The sequence below is a fragment of the Camarhynchus parvulus genome, chromosome 4 (genome assembly GCF_901933205.1).
Source record: "Camarhynchus parvulus chromosome 4, STF_HiC, whole genome shotgun sequence".
Classification (NCBI taxonomy): domain Eukaryota; kingdom Metazoa; phylum Chordata; class Aves; order Passeriformes; family Thraupidae; genus Camarhynchus; species Camarhynchus parvulus.
In genome coordinates, this window is record NC_044574.1 from 38,799,833 (window position 1) to 38,818,620 (window position 18,788).

At 37.1% G+C, this 18,788-nt stretch overlaps 1 protein-coding gene across 1 annotated transcript in view; it reads right to left on the reverse strand.

The window, feature by feature from the left end:
- TLL1 (tolloid like 1) overlaps positions 1–18,788 on the reverse strand; it is a 126,985-nt gene that overhangs the window by 9,360 nt on the left and 98,837 nt on the right. The window contains exons 15-18 of the mRNA XM_030947157.1: positions 15,781–15,941; positions 12,617–12,797; positions 5,999–6,124; positions 4,496–4,623 (exon numbers count right to left, since the gene is read on the reverse strand). Coding sequence (XP_030803017.1) covers positions 4,496–4,623; positions 5,999–6,124; positions 12,617–12,797; positions 15,781–15,941 — 596 coding nt within the window. The remainder of the gene's footprint in view (positions 1–4,495; positions 4,624–5,998; positions 6,125–12,616; positions 12,798–15,780; positions 15,942–18,788) is intronic.

The following is an 18,788-nucleotide window of genomic DNA, read 5'->3' on the forward strand; positions in this document are numbered from 1 at the left end:
AGTGCATCATCCTTCATACAGAAAGGCGTTACCATCTTTATAACAACTACTACCTGTAAGAGAATATTTAATCTATATTTAATCTAGAATACTACTGCCTTTCTGCTAAATTTGCACTGTTTTTAGGATTTTTCCAAATTTCACAGTGCATTCAAAACAGCAAAAAGTCAGAAATTACTATTCCTTGCCTTGTTGAGGATTGATTGAAACATCTGCAAACCATAATGGCTCCCCCCCTGCCCTTTTCTAAAACCTACATCACACTGCAACTAAATCCTCTGAGAATGACTTTTCCACATGAAGGTTTATGCATGAAAGTTGTATTTTCTAATCTATTTTTTAGAAATTTGTTTTTCTATTCTTACAACTTAATGACGTTTCAGGCTTCAGCCTTCATGCTAAGGTCACATTTTTGCTAGCAAAAGCCTTGTGAAAAATAACAAAATTGTGTTGTTTGTTAGAATAAACTTCAGGCACTTCCAAAAAGTGAATGCCATGCCTGACAGAAACTGTTAACACACATACAACTAATACCCACATTTCAGATCTGGAAGATTGTCTTCCAAGACTAGAATGATGTAAACAAATTTATTTCAAGGGGACATCTAAGATTTTTCAGATAAGACTTTTTGACCAGGGCTAAATTTCAACAACCCTGAAGCTTAGTATCTGGTAATTTCTCCTCACATAAACACTGTGAAGGCAATACACATCTTTGTGAATTTTGTATAGAGTAAGCAACAATTTAAGGTGGAATTCAAAATCTATTTTGTTCAACAAAACAGCATGAAACCACCAAGTACACATGCTTTCACGAGTAGTCATGTAGCTGACTGTTTATGAAAAAAACCCCAGAAGGCCCCAAACAAAACCTCACAACGCCAAGGATTAAGAAACAATAATTAAAAGAATAAAACTGAACTATCAAATACCGAGCAAATATCACAATTAAGCATTCTCTCTGATACATCAAAACAAATGTGATCTTCCAAACCACTTGTGGAACCCTGAGAGTGTGAAATGCAATGGTAATTTATATTAAAAGCTGACCTAAAGAGTTAACACAAAGTGGTTTATTTTTCCCAGAGAACTTCAATATTCAGAATAACACTTATTTTTATGTGAAGAGCTGCATGATGCAGCAGATGCAGGTTCATTTCATGGTGAAAGTTTGGGGTTTACATTAAGGGACTGAAACTGCAGAGGCAATGAAATCAGCTGTACAGCCGTCACTCCTGCTGCTCTTAAATTGTGGTCAGCCATCCTACTTTTATGATGCCAACTATGTGTTGTCATTTATACCAAAATAAAATCTGATGGACTTAGAAAACCCCAGAAAGCTGAGAGACTAAGTCTCAGTAAGGGAGTTACTTAAACACAGTGCTGAGTCAAGCCAGCTTGGAATCAATGGGAGCAATAGGCGTGATCCAAGAGCAGCCTGAAGAAATTCATTTTTTTTAGAGGAAAATTAGATCTGTTTTGTTCACTTCTCACCAGCATGAAAAAACCCCCAACAAAACCAACCCTCTCCAGGAAGCATCTCTCATTATGAACTGCAAGGCACACATATTGTTTTTAATATTTGACTTCTCACTGGGACTCCCAAGCCTGCAGAAGCATGGTATATGTCATATTGGGTCCCTCAAACACAACCAGAAAAAGTCCTAAATCTGTTGTAGGTGTAGCAATCTATTCTAGCAATTCCAAAGAGAATGCAAGGAAAACTTGCTTTTTAAAGGAAAATCAGGTCTTAATGCACATAGTCCTTTAAAATTTCAAAATGTCTGATATTTTAAAATACCCAAAGACAGTCTCAGTTTTTTAAAGGTCAGCCAGTTCCTTGCAGGTTCAAAAGAGGAGAACTGACATAAACTTCCCTTAACCATAACTGAATAGTTGCTGCCAACAGAGTTCGCAAATGATCTAATAAAGTTTGTAGTATAATTAAATCACAACCTCTCTTCCTGGGACAAATACTTTTTGAATTCCTACCCCACCATAACTATTTTAACTCCATGTGATTTGTCTCCTTAGTGGGAATGGTGCTCAGAAATGTTACATATAGCTTCTGACCATCTTGCCCTTTCTATCTACACCACTCAACCGATACGTTGGTGGCACTTATGGACAGCAGCCTGGAGGGGACACTTAAGTCTGTCTCTTATAAACATCCGGCTGATTAGCTCATGGAAATCAGTCTCTCTGCTATGTACATTTTCAAAGCCATCTTTATCTACATGCTTCATTTAAAAGTTCTGAAGTGCATACTCTTTTTTTTCATAGGTTTTTAATTGCACCAAATACTTTAATTTAGCCCGTTCAGGAAGACACTTTTCAATGGTTAGCAGAGTGAGGGCAACCACAACAAAAGATTAGTTTCTATACACACACCCCTCTCAAAAAAGAAAGCACAGCCTCACAATTCTTGTGGTTTTTTACCATGAAGTAACTAATTCACTTCTTCAATTTGAACAAGAAAACTATGAAAAGTAAACTTAAACATGGTGTAAAAGAAAAAAAATCACCCAATGTGGAATTATGGTATTAATAATATTGATATGGGACTTTGCTGCTCTACACAAAGTTATTGTACACATAGAATTTAGTAATTGACCCCACTGGTTTGCACAGAAGAGCAGACTCAGAGTCTAAATCATGAAGGTGTTGTTGAAAATTCTATCTAGTAAAATTCTGTCTATTTTTCCAGTTCCATCGGCAAAAACCAATTAAAAAAAAAGCCTTTTCTTTGTAAAGTAGACCATGGAATATTTGGCTGAAGATATCTGAATGTTGGAATTTTTCCTGCTGTGGGTATAAGTATGGGGAAAGCTTTTACAGTAACATGCCTATACCTGTCTGGTTTTAGTTTATTCAACCAGTATGAAGAATACTTGCTCAGAAGCAGCAGTGAGAAGACTGCCTGAATTAGAAACCTATTTTTCACCCTTGGAATGGACAGAGCATGCACACCACTCATTCTCCATGATCACCATTCCCTCCAGTAACTTCAACTGTTTTACTTTTGGCAAACAGGGATCAATGCACAATCCCACACCAGCACCAGTAACAGGAGTGGATTAACCCCAGGCAGCAGCCAAGCCCCACACAGCTGCTTGCTCACTGCCCCCACCACTAGGACTGGAGAGAGAATTGGAAGTGTGAAAGATAGAAAAACTTGTGGGCTGAGATGAAGACATTTTAATAGGGAAAGCAAAAGCTGCACACACAAGTAAAGCAAAACAAGGAATGAATTCACTGCTTCCGATGGGCAGGCAGGTGTTCAGCCATCACATGGGCCCCACCACCACTCCAAATACCATCCCCTTCCTCTTTCTTCCCCCCATTTGATATCCTGAGCATGATGTCATATAGTCTAGAATATCCCTGTGGTCAGTTTGGGCCACCTGTCCTGGCTGTGTCTCCCCCTCAGCTTTCACTGCAACCCCAGCTTCCTTTCCATCAGAAAAAGCCTTGGTTCTGTGTAAGCCCTGCTTAGCAATAGCAAAAACATCTCTGTATTATCAACATTGTTCAGCACAAATCCAAAACACAGGCCCATATCAGCCACTATGAATAAAATTAATTCTACCCCAGCCAAAACCAGGATAAGGGGTTAGGGTTTGCTAAGGTCAGCAGTTATGAGATTGGAACACACCTTTCATCCCTGCATGAGTACTGCCTATTGCTTCTACCTCTGAAACAGAGACATCTCTGTCCTTAACTTTATTTGCTCCAAAACAGTTGAAAAATCAATTTAAGAAGTCTAAATATATGTAAGGCCAGCTTTTGTTGTGGCTGTCCTGCAAGTAAGCTGCAGAAGAAATGCTGGGGCTGAGCTCAAAGCAAAAACCCTATTGGCAGGACTGTGCCTTTGGCCTCATATAGGGGCCACATAACCTCAGTAAACCTTCAAAGCCATCTAAGCTCTCCTAGGCCTGTCTTTGGACACCAGCACTGCCCTCAGCCAGCTGGACAGAGAATTCACAAATCTACTCCAGGCTGCTCTTCTACTTACATTAAAATTTGAAACCACTTTAAAATGAGAAATCCAGATTCCCAGGGTTTTTGTATCTTTTTTCCCTCCTCAAAAAAGAACAGGAAAAGGTGTGTGTAGAGGACTGCTCATAACTCAAAATTTTGCTTTTTCTATATATTGGAATTTGTGTAAATGGCTTCTGCCATATTTGCCAAAACTTTGCACAAGTTTTATGAGTTGCAACAATGATATAGTAAAGTCTGACAGGAGGAAAGAGTTCCTCCTGCCTTTGCTGTAGAGAGTACTTCCAATCACTATAAACTTAAATCACAACTCTGTGATATTGAGTAGTCCCTGTTGGCCAGAAATGGACAGGATTCAGCAAATTTTTAAAATGGTTTACCTCTGGGATGCAAACTGACAGTAAAGTTTAGAAACAGTTTCATATCATTGAGTAGTCATTTGAGAAGCTGATTTGATAGGAGAAAAGCTGAAAAGGAAGGGAAGGCAGAGACTCACCAGTTTGACCCTCTGCCCAGGGGTGGCACTGATTTCCCACGTGCACTCCTTCCTGCTGGGATACTTGTCAGGCCAGTTGGGACTCGTGATGATGCCGTTGGGACTGTGGATCTTCTGCTCACATTCAGCTGTGCCAACAGGGATAGCAGCAGTTAGTCCGGGGGTCAGCATTCAGAAGTAGTCAACAAAGTACTATTTTTTGTCAGGGCAGCCACCAAGTGGAAAGGATCTTTAGGAAGACAGGTAAGCATGCTTTTCAGAGTGCACAGTCATGTTACTCCCCTCAGGCATGTGCTTTAGAGCATTAACCCAGCATGTTATGGATTGTTGTGAAACATACACTGTTGTTTACAATGATGGCTTTTTTTCAGAAAAAGTCTTATACAAGAATAAAAATGAGATAAATATTAAAAGTTCATCAAGTACTTTCCCATTCCTCCCCCCATCCTACGTACAATAAGTGTGTAAATCCATATGAAAATCTCACTACTCCAATTTCAAAAGAAATTTCTCAAACAATTTCTTTTTTTCTCTGCCTGGTAATTTTCACTGCAGCTACAGAGCAATCAATTTGATTTGTAAACTACAGTTTCTAGGTAAACATATACACAATGTGAGAACAGCTAAGACTAAACTGTAAGTATGTACAAAGAGCAGCTTAGTTGCTGACTTTGCAACTAAACCACTAGCACCCAGAACTAAAAGAAGGCATTTTTGTATTTACTTTTAGCAATCTCAATTTGCTTTCTACATATCAGAGAATTTTTTGGAAAAAAAAAAAAAAAACGAACACCAACTTTTAGAGTAGGCAAGTAGCATTCCAAAACCAGTGAAAATGCAAATAATTCATAAAGGGCATGTCTTTACTCTCAGATTAAATCCATGCTAGAAAACATTGAGACATTACAGCAGCTCTCATGATACTGGACAGTTGAGGTTCATTTGCAGAGATTTTAAATTCTACTTAAGTCCCAAAGCATATTTTCTTGAAGGTAGCCACACCTTGAGAGAGACAAGAGGAAGAAAGATGTGCAGGGCTCTGACTGGAACTTAGATTGTCTGAATAGGTCGCCTAAAACAAACTCAGAAAGGGTAGATTTCGTTTCAACCTGGCTGTGAGGAAACTAACTGCTACTGATAGCAGCTAATCACAACTTTACCAGGCTTCTCTCCAGAAACTCTACCCCTGTGTTTAATACAGCCTTAGATAAATACTTTATCAGAGCTTTAAATATTCTACACTTCACAGAACTATTGAAAGTAGCACTCTGTGCCAACGACCCCAAGTTTTCCAAACTTCGTTCCTGTGGACCTCAAACTCAGCCCACACAAATGCTGGGGATGGAAGGGATAGGAAAGGGGAGGGATGTTGTGTTTAAGCCCAAATGTCTGAAACCCCATTACCAAGAACTTTTTTCCTTTCTTTTGTTTGAAAGGAGAGCTGCAGGAAAGCTTTCTGCAAGACAGTTTTGTAACCAACCACTCCACTGCCTTCCTGCTTACCTTCCTTGCAGTCATGTTTATTTTCATGTAGCACGAATCCGTTCCGACACTGGCAGACGTAGCTTCCCACTGTGTTGATGCACTCGTGCTGGCAGCCCCCATTGTCCTTGGAACACTCATCCTTGTCTACAAAACACACAACAAGCTCAGGTGAGCACACAGCTCCCAGCAGACCTTGCTACCAAGAGGAGCAGGGAGCCTGAGGCCAGAGCAGGATAAGCTACAGCACAGTCACTCTCCCCAGTGAGGCACTTTTGTGGTGCCTTAGTTCTAGGTCACTCTTTGCTCAGCCTGCAGCCTTGCACTATGGCACAAAGAGTCTGTCTCATCTCTCTAGGAATTGAGCATTAGTTCCTAAGGGAGAAGCACACTAGTAAAACGAACAAGCTAGAACAAAGGAGGTAAGAGATTGACCAGCTTTTACTCTTTTAAGTGGTCTAGCTAGTAAAAGTTTCATAAATATTCAGTTTTATCTTAGTAAACAATGGTAGCGTAGTTTATGGACAACACATATTATCCCAGCTTTGTGCAAATTCCATAATTTAACGGTGATATCTTGAAAGGAACACATAGATCAAAAAAGACTTTAACTTCTATACATTAAACATATAAGAAGAAACACATAAGCTTTTCTAATAAGTTGGGCTTTTTTTCCCCGGCAGAGTGATAGTGTGCTTTACTTTTAATGAATCTGGACATTATAGACCATCACAAAAAGAAAAACATTTCATTGAAAGAAAAAAAAGAATTTGGCATTAGTTAGTTCAAGAGCTACAATGTAGCACGCAGTTCTGTTTATTAACATATAATCCTTCAAAAGAGCTTTTAGTGTGTTAGAAATAAAGCAGAGAGTAGTGGAGGAAATATGACCTGCATTAAACAGCTACAAATTCATTGCATGGAAAAAAGCCAAACTAGATTAACAGGCTGTCATAGTAGCAAGAGGCCTCTGCTGCCATGCTTCTATGTCATTCAGCTGTTCTTGCTTTAGGTGAGGCTGGTCCCTTTAAAAGAGGCAGACTGCTCCTGACATGTATATACACATACATGAATATATGTGTGCACATCTATATAACTATAAATGTACACACACACACATATGTATACATTCTTAGATATAAAAACTTATGCATATAAATATATATATATGTACATAAACACACACATATTAAACTTCCCCTGTATTTTACTAAATGTAAAGAGAGGAGGAAAAAGAGCAAAGGAATTTTGGTCATCCCAGAGGTCTGGTTGTTGTGGGTTGAAATGCAGACCATTTACCCCCTTCAGTCTTATTTACCTTGGAAAGCAACAGTTAACATTATCTCCAAACAAGGCAATGTGATATTTCACACTTCAGCAGGTACAGCAAAAATTTCTATATATTAGAAGCCACCACGGATAATTTAAGTAGTCTCTTTTCATTGTCTTACTCACGCATTTTTTCCTGCCCTTACTGACGCTCATATTCATTAACACAACAAAGGAAGTTTGCATTGTAATTGCATACACGTCATCTTCCTCTGCCGAAATGTTTTCAGCACTTGACCTGTTGACTTGCAGGTCTTTCCATAAAAATCAGCTTCTACTTATAATACAAGATGATAATGTGCATTTATAGGTAAATTCTGCAAGTTAAACCCAAGCATGCACTGCATTTTGTACTGTAACTCTCAAATCTGTTTGCACTGAAAGTTTTTGGAAGCTTTCTGCAAATGTGAACAGATCTGAAGGTTAAGAAAGAGTTGAAAACATAGATACTTCTTGGAACCATACATTCAAAGAGATACTACTTGTCATTTTGATGATGAAAGGAAGCACAGAAGCTCCACAATACACTGTTTATGCACCTTGCAAAGTGAGTCCCTAACTGAGGTAGCAAATCTATAAAACGTTGAACTGAAGTCATAATTTTGCAAAAGCAAGCACTGTCATAAATTAATTCCACATTGCAAGTGAAGAACAGTAGCAAGCAACTGAGAAATTAGAACTATTATGAACAAAATCTTCAGTATTCCCTCCTAAGCATTAGTTTGTAATTTTCCACCAGAATAACAAAAGGAAAGGAAGGCAAGCCCAAAATGCATTCAAGTTAGGCTTTCAAGCACAGAGTAGGTACACAAATTCTAAATAAATAAAAGCCCTGACCATTTTCATCATCCACCAAACTCTATGAAAACACTGAAAAGTATTTTAACATTAGATATGCTTATATTCTATAAAATAATCTCTTAAGAGACAAGTGCATAAGCAAATAGTCCCACGTTGGATGTCCTCAGAAATAAAATAATGGACAGAAGGTACAAAGGAGAAGTTTTGGAACACATTTGAGCTAGAATAATTACTTGTACATAGTTAATCAAGGATGCAACTGTTGAACAAGCCTTCCTCACACTTCATAATTGAGAACAGACTTTCTGTCAAATTGATTGCCCAGTTTAAAAATTTGTGAAAAAAACCCCCAACAATTAGTCTGTATTAGTTACGAGAACAAATGTTTTGCCATGTAAAAACAAAGCCATTTGTTATGCTGACAGATGGAAATGAGTACCCCCAATTTTAAATGGATACTTTCTTTCTTTTCTCATTTTAGTACTCAGAAGAAGGAAAGATCCATTCTCAAGAAAATAATAGATTGAATCATTCTGAGGACAAATGGTCGTACCTCTGAGACCCTCAGAGGCCACCAGTCTGTGAATAATATGGACTCAGCCTGAAGGGACCTGTACCAAGTCCTTGCAAGATTCAAAACCAAAAATTTTCTCTTTGCAGGCAGCTTTCTTGTCTGTGGAAAAAAATGTACCAGGATGGCACCAGAGATGAGTTTTTGTTCAAGGTTAGAAACATTCTAGCTTTCTCTTTTTAACTGCTCAATTAATCACCACCCAAGAAGAGATGTCCCAACAAACCTCATTTTTACATTATATCAAAACCCATGTATATTTTGAATGTTTATGCAGGGAATCACTCACGTTTATTTAAAACACTAAAGTAAGTTTGAAACCTATGATAAATGGAAGCAGTTTAATGACAAACTATGACTAATCCTCAGGTCATCTTTTCAGAAAGATCACAGAAAAAAAAGGGGGGGTGTGTATATATATATATAATTGTTATCTTTTTGAAGTTATTTAACACTTCTCTAGTCTTACAGGCCCAGTAGTGTGTGCTGAGTCCTGCAGGGACTTACTCCTAGGCCTTGGTCTTATAACAAAAGCGGGAGACAGAGGAGGACAGAAGAAAGACAGAGGAAGGAGAATAAAAAACTAATTATTGGAAGCTTTTTGTTTAGAAGCCTAATATCCAATTCCAAAAAGTTCTATTAAAAGTTGTTTTTTTTTTAATAATATATAGTCACCCCCAGTTTCCTCTCTTCATCTGACAAACTTGATTATAAATATACAATAGAGTCTCCATAGTTCAGCTAGATCCCTGCAGAGACTCCTAACTGAGCTTTCTTCAGAACTGTCCCATCAGATGTAAATTTTACAGAATGCTGAAAAAAAAATTCTCACTTTCCAGTAGCACCTGTCTGGCTGTTAACACTATTTTACAGCCAAAAATATAATTACATGTTGTCTTGTATCAACATAAATACCTTCCTAATGCAGGTCATCTGTTGCCCTGTGTCACTGTTTGCTTTCACAGTTTATCACAGCAGGTTTCAACCACCCAAAAACTGCTTTCTGTCGTCTGAGCTGGAGCTGGGCCATGCTTCCTCATCTCTAGCTGTGGTGCAGAATTCACCACCAAAAGAGTTGTGGAAGGAAAGAGTAGTTCTTTGGCTGTGCTTGAGGAACAATTTTCAGTTCCTAATCTTCACATTAATTTAACTTACCCACCTTTCTATATTGCTAAGCATTGCAGATGGCCTTTACTGGTGAAAAGAGTGCAAGATGCAGTGTTTTACTCATTACATTTTTTGTCATTATTTATGTCTTTATAACTGCTTTCACATCTATTGTGATTTAATTAATAAAACTGGTAAATACCTGCAATCAAGTGTCAAAGTATTTCTACACAGATATCATTCTAAAGTTATTGTATTTTGAAGTTTAATATACATATAAACAGGCAAAAAACTGGCACTTCATCAGCTGAAAAACTCTGTCATCAACTCCCAAAAGTCAAAATACTTGAAGTCTCAAGTCTGTTCTTTATTGGCAGATGAATAGCATATTATGGCCACATTAAGGAACTCAGGGACAAGAAAGTAACAGTGCTTTATGATAGTCCTAAGATGTCTGATTAATTATTTGGAGATGGCATCTCCTTTTTAGATACTTTAAGTTCAGAAGTTTGATTTTTCTCAAGCATTACAAAATTTCTGTCTTAATCAGAAAACATTGTCAAACAGGGAAAGCCAGATGACATAGAAGAATGGAATCTGCTAGAAATTAGAACAAATGGAAGATAGTTCAGGAAGAATAAAAATAAAATACTCATATTATATTCAGGTATTTGAAATCATATGAAATGCTGGCAGGAATGTGTTATGAAGCACTCAGTAAATTTACATACTTACAGATTCAAAGGTTTTTTATATCAAACTACCTTTTTTTTTTGAATGGGATTAGATATATACAATATCTAGGACACAACACATTTCTATTTATTGAAAAATACATTAGTTCAAACTTATCCCTGACTAAAGAATTTATTCTGTGATCAATGACATCACTAAACATTTCTTTTTGGAATTACCTTGTGAGGGAAAGATAAGAACATTTCTTTCAGAACTGAAATATACAACGGAAAATTAGTTCTGAAGAATTACAACCTGATACTTTGTAATCCATGACCTTCAGTCTAGTCTTTCCCCAAGATACACCATTGGTGGAACCCACTCATTTAAAGAAAGTCACTTGAGCAAAATAAATAAATTCATATGTGAAGATGAACTATTACTTTAATGAAAACCAAAATTTAACTAACCATAGATGTATAAATGACCAGGATGTCCAGGAAACACAACTTCTGAACCATGGAGCTTATATAAATTACTGCACTATCATTGCTAGTCTTATCTGAAATATCTGTAAGATCTGAAAAGATTTAACAAACTTCATTTGCAGTCTTTAGAACTTGAACATGTCAATATATATTCCTGTAAAAAGACAATGTGACAATTCCTGCTGGCACAACTAGACCAACAGAAAATGACTAGTTGTGTGCTTCTAGGAGGAAGCTCTGTTGTGTGCACATATGTATTTACTACAAATAATGAGCAAACCTTGAATGCTTCTTGCTAATGTAAATCATAAATTTAAAAGTAGAAAGTGTTACTATAAGTAAAGATGGATCTTTGGAACATAAGGACCAGAGAAATGTGGTTACTAGGAAAGAGATATACTTAAAAGAGATCAAAGGTTTGTTATATCTTTGTATGAGACAAAACACCTCTTTCCATATTTCATGGTTGCTTAATAAAAGCATGAAAATATTCATAATAAGAAAATACTGAAAGTCTAAACTGTTTGCCTTGGTAAATATTTTTTTCCCTTTCCAAACCACATTCCTTACACATTCTACAGATTCTTTTTATTCATAATTAATAGGTATTAACAGTCATCAATGAAAGACCATTTCATTTCAGTTTTGATAAAATATTTTAAGCAAGCAAATGCTAATAATGGTAGTATATTTTACTACATGCTAAGTAAAGTCAGGATTCTCCAGATTCAGATTTTTCACTGCTATCAAAAAATCTGCGGTACAATTCAACAATTCTTCTGTTTGACATCTAGTTTAGGGATGTGGGCAGATGGAACTGGTGTTTTTTGTTGTTTTACAGAAGGTAAGTTACCTATCCCTATGTGTGTGTGTAACACGCAGGAAAAACACAAAGCAAACTTTTGCTACAAACACTGAGTGCTCTCCTGCCAGAGCCAGATTTCCATATTCCACACTCAATGGGTAATTGCAGAGGCCACTGTTGAACAAATATTTCCTCACATCTTAAGCTTCACTTATGTGTAACTTTATTCAACAGCATAAGTCCTCATACAATATAAACTTCCACCGCTCTGATCTCCCACAGTAAAATAACACTCATAAATAAAAAGACATGGGGTTTTTTTGCAAGATCAAGATCTTAAACCCTGTTCTTCTGCAAAACATTAAGAAGTGCAAAGTTTGGCACAGATGTAGCCATAATGTTAAACAAATGCTGTACCACAAAGTGGTAATTTCCCAACAAATGGAATATATTAAGCGACTTGAGTAGAAAAAACACAAGAGTACACAGTGTGCAATTCGTATCACTTTACAACTGGGATTTGAAAAAAATAGCAACAAAACTTAGGATAAAAGAAATCTAATAAAAACATAGAAATACAGTAAATTTTATTTTGTCCTCTGTATCTCACAAAGTTTTCTTGCTTCTGCTGTTATTTAAGTACATATAGATATGCTCCACATATTTTCTACAGACATTACAATTCAGAATGGTATTTCAAGATAGGACAGTGTTTTATGTTTATGTAAATAAAACTAATTCAAAGCTACCAGGAAAAACGTAAGCAAAGAAGCCACTCATTTTCATACCAAAATTGTGATCACTCCACCTAGTCAATGGACACCAAGAAGCACTGACAGGCATTCAATGGTACTGTTCCATACCTGAGAAGAAGTGTGCCTTGAAGCCTTTTTTTGAGACAGTGTTGTCAGAGCGAAACTCAATGCGCATGTTGTTGTACTGAGAGGTGATAACTTCAGGCACTTCTGTACCGCAGAATTTACCGTGCAGCTTGGAATCAGAAGAAAGGCCACTGCGAACCTCCACATAATCGTACTTGCAAACCTGAGGAAAGAATGAAAGAAAAAATATTTGTCTAATCAAAATAAAAGCATGAAGCTGTTTACAAATGCCAGAATTCTGATGGGTATGTATATTACTGCTGAATAATAAATGAGCAATATCCTTCTTCACTTTCTCCTGATTCTGAAAGCATTTGTAAATTCTTACATTTGCTGATTATAGATAAGAATGTTTTACGGTCACCAACACATAGCTATACTATGAATTAAGTTCCAACTTATATTTTTATAGGTGTTGACCTGTGTTTAATATCTAAATTTCAAGATGCTTAGAAGCATTTCTACTTAATTTAAAAAGCAAACATTCCATTGACAGCAAACTAAAATCTAGAAATGTTGATGCTAAAAATTATACCTATCTGCATGCTATAAACCACATACCCCAAACCTATACATCTTCTACTGCTTGCACCTCAAAGATGTTTTTAAATATTAATTTTCACCTAGAAACTTACAAGGTAAGTTTTTATCATTACATATTTAAGATACATTACATATTTAAGATACATTCATTTATTTCCAAATATATAACTTTCCACTATTAAAACCATGCAACTTTCACCAACAGTAGCATAGCCATAATTTGGAACACGACGCATGCCATTTTTTATTAAAAGGTTAAAAATAAAATAATATAATGTAATAAAAAAAGCCTTTTGCAAGGCCTAATTCTAATGATAATACTTTCAGTGCATAATCCCTTGGTCAACTTAAAGCCATCCAGCCAAAAACTTCTAAGCTTCTTAGGCTCAACTATCAATCATTTAATCAAAAATGTACCAGTTGTCTGCAATTAATAGCTTAAGAGAGAACATTGTCCAGGAGGATTCATACAGAGCTTATATTGGTCCATTAAATCCAAGTTGTATTTGAAAAATTGCAATTTCTAGTCAAAAAAAATGTCAGGGGAGCTGGAAGGGAACAATAGAAAAGGACGTTTTGGCCTTTGTTGTTCTCTCTCTCTCTATGAAAAATTTCCAGTTGGTTTTAATATAATGCACTGAAGATGCAGATTAAACTTTTATTGTTACCGGAAGAATTTTCACATGTGGCAGAGTTGAAAAGTGACTAATTCACTTGAAGCTCTTTCTGTACAGTATAAAGAACACAAAGATTCATAAAACTTGAGTTACTGCCACATGCTGATCTATACTAATTGGAAGACATATTTCTAATAATGCATGCGATTTTGAAATATAGCTCACTACGTTGATAAATCCCACCAATTCCAGAAATATAATAGTTTTTATGGTTGCCTAGGTTTACATCAGAAATCAAATGTAATTTCAGATAGGTCTAACTTCCTCTATACTACACTGCACTTAAAAAAAATTACAAGTTAAACTTCACAATGTGAATGTAAAATATTAAAATGGTAATAGTGTAAAAGACATATTAAACTTGGTCGTAAATAGAAGACCTACAACAAACAAAATAAATTTGCAAGCAAATCCTCCGACAACAAATAAAAAACATAGAGTACTTGATAAATACATTTTATGTCTGCACTCAAACAATATATCAGAATTTTCCAGATATTATATGTTTCTTCCGATTTTCACGGGCATCTATCCTTAGTGCTACTCTTTAACAGCAAGAAGCCAAGATTTAGTAGCACATGAAATGATCAAACTCCAGTTCTGATTGTTGCAACAAATTTAGAATTTTTCTGTCTGCTTATGTTGAATGTCTTTTATGACCTTAGAGAAGTGATTTCACTTCATTACATGCCAGGTGTTTTCCTTGCAAATCTTGCCCATGTACCAAGAAAGTACAAGAAAAAAGGTTTTAAGACTTGTTCAAATGGTAATTAAATTTCAATTCTTTGGGACTTTTAAGCTTTTATTACATCTCTTGCACTTCTAGTCATAATGATTACAGGACATGAGTGTAATATATATCACTGAAAATTGGAATTTCATGGACTTGAGAACCCACTTCAAAAAATTATGGAGAAAAAAAAAAATCTGACATTGTTGCCTCTGAAAATAATATTGAGGTATTTTGGAGAAGTCATGGCTGATTTGGTTCTTAGTTATAAATCAAACTCCAGATTTTGTACCTTCAAATACCTCTACCCAAAAGGTGGGCCATCTTTATACTAAATACATTGCTACAAATTTATTTAGAAATAAAAAGAAATGTCAGAAATAACACCCTGGGATTTGCATTCTTAATGCCATGTAGAGAATGTGCATATAAACTCAGTGGTTACAGCATGTTATGGCCGGAGTGTGGTGAGGGAATTCAATGATACAACAGAGAATTGCCTACAAAGCAGAACAAAAACTGAAAAGGATGTTGAAACCCACATTTGTCTGCTTCTTATCCAAAAAAGCACTGCAACATCCACCACTTTGTTTAAAGCTCTAAGGAGCATCCTTCAACACATGGAGGGCTCTGCTCTGTTCCTCCTCCTACCTGGGCAGAAGATACCCTGTGCCTTTGGGGGTTGCCCAGCTCAAAAACTGCTGCTGTTCCATTGTGACTTATTTCTGGTACTGCTCACTTCAAACTATTCCCCCAGTGAGATACTTGTAAGTGATTTAAATGCTCCCTCACTCCATCACTAACCACAGCTTATGTGTATTCTTTGTAGTCAGTCTGTAAAGATGATTTGGTTTCTCCAGATTTTCTTCTCTTGAATTCTTTCCAATATGCTTCAGTCCCATTTGCTCTGTTTTATTTTGTTGATAAAAAAGTCAGCTGAGACTCAGCAGAGAACATTTTTTAAAATTTCTTGTAATACATATACATTTAGATGATACGTAAAAGAGAGCTATTCTTTCCATGTTTGTTTTGAAAGAATCCAGAAACAGTCCCAAAACGAAAACAAGAATATACATGCTTATTGTCAGCATATGAAAGGTCAGCAAGGGTTCTATAAGACAATATCTATTTTTGAATGCTTGTGAAACTACTTAGAGTATAACAGATTGTGCAGCTCTTCATTCATGGTTACTTACTTCATTCCCTTCTAACTCAAAAAACTCGAACTTCATTGAAATTCGGTATTGCGTTGGGGCAACCACCTGCCACACACAGTTTTTGTTTGGAGGATACTCTTTTGGCCACCCTGGTGTGGTTATAGTCCCATTTAGCTTTGTCAGAAGTCCTCCACAAGCAGCTGTAAAATTAAAAGAGAACATAATTTCTTGACTGACAGTGTGTTTTACTATAAACAGAAACATGCTAAGAAGAGTCAGTCCTCTCATTACTTATATGCTGCAATGCCCAGACAGACTAATCAGAATCTTGCTTTATCATGCTTGGTGCAAACAAAGAGAAAGAGACAGCCCCTATCTTGAACAGCTTGCAGGTTTGTGGGCAGAGATAAGTTTCAGGACTACACAAGGCGTTATCATATTCATTCTTTTCCCCTCCCTCCAGAGACTCTGGTTATTCTCTCACAGCCTTTCCCATGCAAGTCCTCTGACCTCACCGCCCTTCCCAAGACCTTGACCACCCCTCATCTGACAGAGGGATACTTAGGATGCGCTTCTCTCCTTGATTACTGATGCAGAATCAGCCCTACCTGTCTCAGCTCATATGGCTGTATATGCCTCCCATAACCCACTAGGTAGGGTCACTTCTCTGGAAGAGCAGTCATGTACACTTCAGTCACAATTACTTTTGCTGAATCATGGATGTTCAATTAAAACAGAAAATGCCTCTTATTTCCAAGTATATGCCAAATAATCACCTCCATAAAACAGAAAAATACTGTACTACGTTCTTGAATGCAGTTCAACTAGCAAAGGATAAACTCATTAATCTTTTCCATCTGTGCAATTTTTTTTTAAAGGAAAGTAAAGGGATTTAGAGAAGCTCTCAATCACACTCTGCTACATTGATAACCATTACAGCACTGTGACAGCACTGGAAATCATCCACAAATCTCCTTCCAAAGAGCTGAAGGAGAGAGCTCTGCTCAATTGCTCTCCGCTAACACTGAATGCTTTAAAAACTGGCTATTGCAGTCTAGCTGATGATCTCACATACTGCATCTACTCCATCTAACACAGCTGGGAGAATTCACCAGTTACTGTGTCAAGGCTCATTTTGTCATCTCAGACACACACCAGTGTTTCTCCTGGTCCTTAGTTTTCCATGCAGCATACTTCTTGGTATACATGTAAAAGTAATCTGATGGGAATGGGCGGACTAAGACCCTGGGTCACATCTCAGTGTATCAAAAAATACCAGACATAGGTTTAGAGACTGCACCCAGATGACACAAGCTGTCCCCTCAAATGATCCAATCTGGGTAAGAGAAACTACTGCCAGATTTCAATTTCTGCTTTTGAACATTGTTCTACTGATCCTTGAGGCAAGGGCGGAAAATGTGGAAATAGTGAAAAAAGAAAATCTTAACCCTTTCTAATATGCTGCCATTAGTGGAGACTTGGATTAGAAGATCATAAAGCAAATTTCTGTGCATGTCAACACTGCCGTGAAGTATAAGGCAACGTTTCTGACTAGAGGCTTCTACTCACATGTGAATTAATAGAGCTAGCTCACAAAAAAGGCCCAAACTGTAAAGAGGAAGTAATGTTCACAGTGACTACACAGTAATTTTGATTCAGCAGTTCCAAGTACTATCTACACATACAGTGAGTGCCACTTCAACTGGAACAAACACATATACACTTTTAGGGATAGCTCAGGGTTTTTGCTCTACACTGCACTGCAATGTTTAGAGTCACTTCTTTTGACAGAGTTGTTTTACTGTTTGGGTGCCTGGAATGTATCTCTCTCCTGTTTTTCAGAGGCAGAGAGAAGAGTCTTTTGAAAGACTTCTCTAATATTCTGACTTGAGTCAGCAAGCAGAACTAAACTCAATTCCTTATGTAAATTTGGGCTGATGATCAAAAGCCCAGAGATCAAACCTTTGTCTTCATGGCCCTCCCTTTGACTGAACTCATTTTCTTATTGTCTATCTCATGTGCAGACATCCAAATAAATTGTTTTTCCAATGTCCTCATCACTAAAGGTCGGTGAGGGAGGAAAAACAACCAAAAAAACCCAGCTTGATGAGACCCACAATCTAACATGCCTTTAATCTAGGACTTCCACCAGCTCACACAAACTTACAACAAACAAAAAACCAAAACCAACACTGCAGATCCAAAAGCAAAATAACAAGAAAGAATTGCAAAGAAACTAGGCAAAACTACCCCAGACTGTGAAAAATAACAAATTAAAGAGAGGAAATTAGAAAAAAGAGAGACCAGTGAATTGCATCAGAAGAAAAACCAGGACTCCTAACACCCCAGTTTTCAAAATCCATCCACTAGTCAAACAGATGAGTTAAGAATAAATTTGTGCTATCCTTTGATTTATTGGTGTCAATGAGTAAAAATCAAACAATAGTTGGTGCATAATGATCAAGAGCTTATGGTTCTTTCCTCTGATATGAAATATGCATAGAATGCAAAATCTTATCTCAGTTCAATCCTGTATTTACACAGACTTCTGCTTATCTCTTTCTTTTTTCTCCAAATGGTTATTTGAACACACTTTGCTCACCCTGAAAAGTAAGAAAAGTCACAGTGTGACTAGGAGTGGGGAGGATTCCTCTGAGCTTTGAGCTAAAATAGAGGACCTTGCTCTTCTAGACTTGCCAGCTTCCCAGGCACATCCCAGTCAGAGGTGCTCAGAGGGGTCGTTAAACACTCTGATTCTGAGAAAGTGGCACATTACTCTGCTGGTAATTGTCTCCTTGAGAGACTTTGCTTTAGTGAGTATGAATAGTGTAATAAGTGATATGGAGTCCTACTTTGCACCATTCCTGATGGACTAACAGCAAAATCTGCAAAACGAAATTGCTGACAGACATGGGACAAACATGGCTCTGGCATGACTACTAAAGGATAGCACTGGTTTTCTGAGTTGGGTTCCACAGATCTCATGCTGCTCAGACAGAGACTAGGAAGTGTGGAGCATTTCATTCAGGCCACGGCACTCAGAGAGC